At 51.7% G+C, this 1,810-nt stretch overlaps 1 protein-coding gene across 1 annotated transcript in view; it reads right to left on the bottom strand.

The window, feature by feature from the left end:
• The window catches only part of LOC106534438 (mannan-binding lectin serine protease 1), a gene marked incomplete in the record, with an annotated part of 15,885 nt that overhangs the window by 12,196 nt on the left and 1,879 nt on the right, over nucleotides 1-1,810 (bottom strand). Inside the window, 4 exon segments of the mRNA XM_014031063.1 lie at nucleotides 509-656; nucleotides 797-993; nucleotides 1,245-1,376; nucleotides 1,470-1,647. Of these exon segments, the coding sequence (XP_013886517.1) occupies nucleotides 509-656; nucleotides 797-993; nucleotides 1,245-1,376; nucleotides 1,470-1,647 (655 nt within the window).

The raw sequence follows: 1,810 nt of genomic DNA, 5'->3' as shown, positions 1-1,810 counted from the left end.
GTACCTGTGTACCTATGTACCTGTGTGTACCTGTGTGTACCTGTGTGTACCTGTGTACCTGTGTGTACCTGTGTGTACCTGTGTGTACCTGTGTACCTTTGTGTACCTATGTACCTGTGTACCTGTGTGTACCTGTGTACCTCTGTGTACCTGTGTGTACCTGTGTACCTGTGTGTACCTGTGTACCTGTGTGTACCTATGTACCTGTGTACCTGTGTGTACCTGTGTACCTCTGTGTACCTGTGTGTACCTGTGTACCTGTGTGTACCTGTGTACCTGTGTGTACCTATGTACCTGTGTACCTGTGTGTACCTGTGTACCTCTGTGTACCTATGTACCTCTGTGTACCTGTGTACCTGTGTGTACCTGTGTGTTCCAGGTACCAGTGTGTACCTGTGTGTACTGGTGTGTACCTGTGTGTACCTATGTACCTGTGTACCTGTGTGTACATCTGTGTACCTATGTACATGTGTGTACCTGTGTACCTGTGTGTACCTGTGTGTCTCACCCTCAGAGGTGTAGGTGAGCCTCCAGCCCAGGTGTTCTCCAGAGTTGTCGCTATGGAAACGGATGTTGACGATGTTACTGTCAGTCTGAACGACTCCAGGTGATCGAGCACCGCAGAACGGACCGAACTCCCTGCTTCCTGCTTCAATCTGACACACACACACACACACACGCAAACACACACACACACACACACACACACACACACACACACACACAAACACACACACACATGGGTCCGTGCTCTGATCGTGTGTGTGTGTGTGTGTGTGTGTGTGTGTGTCCTCACCTTCACGTAGTCGTAGGGGCAGCTGACGTCGGGGTGGTCCTCTACATCAAAGTGAGGGTCAAACTGGAGGCGGAGCCTGAAGCCCTCCTCCACCTGGATGTGGTACAAACAGTCGGAGCTTTTTGGGTACGGAGCCGGGAAGTCCACACTGCTCAGGACTCCAGAGCGTTCCCKGAACACATCGCTGCTGCATTCCACTGGAGGGGTCAGAGGTCAGAGGTCACAGAGGTCAGAGGTCAGGGGTCAGAGGTCACAGGTGTGTGTGCGCAGGTGCTCTCTCCTCCACACAGAAACATCCAAATATTTTCAACCAATCAGCTGGAGTCATGCTCAAACTTCTTCACATTTCCTCCTGCAGCTCTGAAAACACATCCCACCAGGTGAGCCTGTGGGTGTGTCGGCTCACTCACCTGTGCAGGTGAGCCTGTGGGTGTGTCGGCTCACTCACCTGTGCAGGTGTGGTTGTCGGCGTGCAGCAGGTAGCCGTAGCGACAGGAGCAGTAGTATCCTCCGATGTAGTTGTGGCAGAAATGATCACAGAGTCGCTCCTCATCGCTCCGATCGCTGCACTCGTCCACGTCTGCAGAGACAGAGGGACAGTCTGGTTCTGGTTCTGGACGGGGAGGGGTCTCAGGAACCGGACCCAGGTGTGGTGGTTCTGTCAGCTCCTCACCCACAGCGCTGTGATGAGCCTCGAAGCCCAAGTAGCGCTCCTCGTTGGAGAAGTCAGACACAAACAGAACGCTCAGGGAGKTTCTGGGGGACGTGATGACCCGCTGGGCCGGAACCAGCTCCGTGTCTGTGTCCTCTGTCCCACAGAACAGAGCCAGAACCTCCCCGTCTGCCTCCACCTGCACAACAACAACAACAACACAATCAAACAACCACAACAGAAGAAAACAACAAAACATGATTAAACAACAATACAAAAAAACAACCATAACACAATAAAACAACAAAACATGATTRAACAACAAGACAATAAAACAAACAATAAAACAACAATAACACAAT

This window comes from Austrofundulus limnaeus, unplaced genomic scaffold, assembly GCF_001266775.1.
Source record: "Austrofundulus limnaeus strain Quisiro unplaced genomic scaffold, Austrofundulus_limnaeus-1.0 Scaffold1172, whole genome shotgun sequence".
Taxonomy (NCBI): Eukaryota; Metazoa; Chordata; class Actinopteri; order Cyprinodontiformes; family Rivulidae; genus Austrofundulus; species Austrofundulus limnaeus.
Note: the sequence above shows the minus strand (reverse complement) of the source record. Positions and strands in the feature narration are given on the sequence as shown.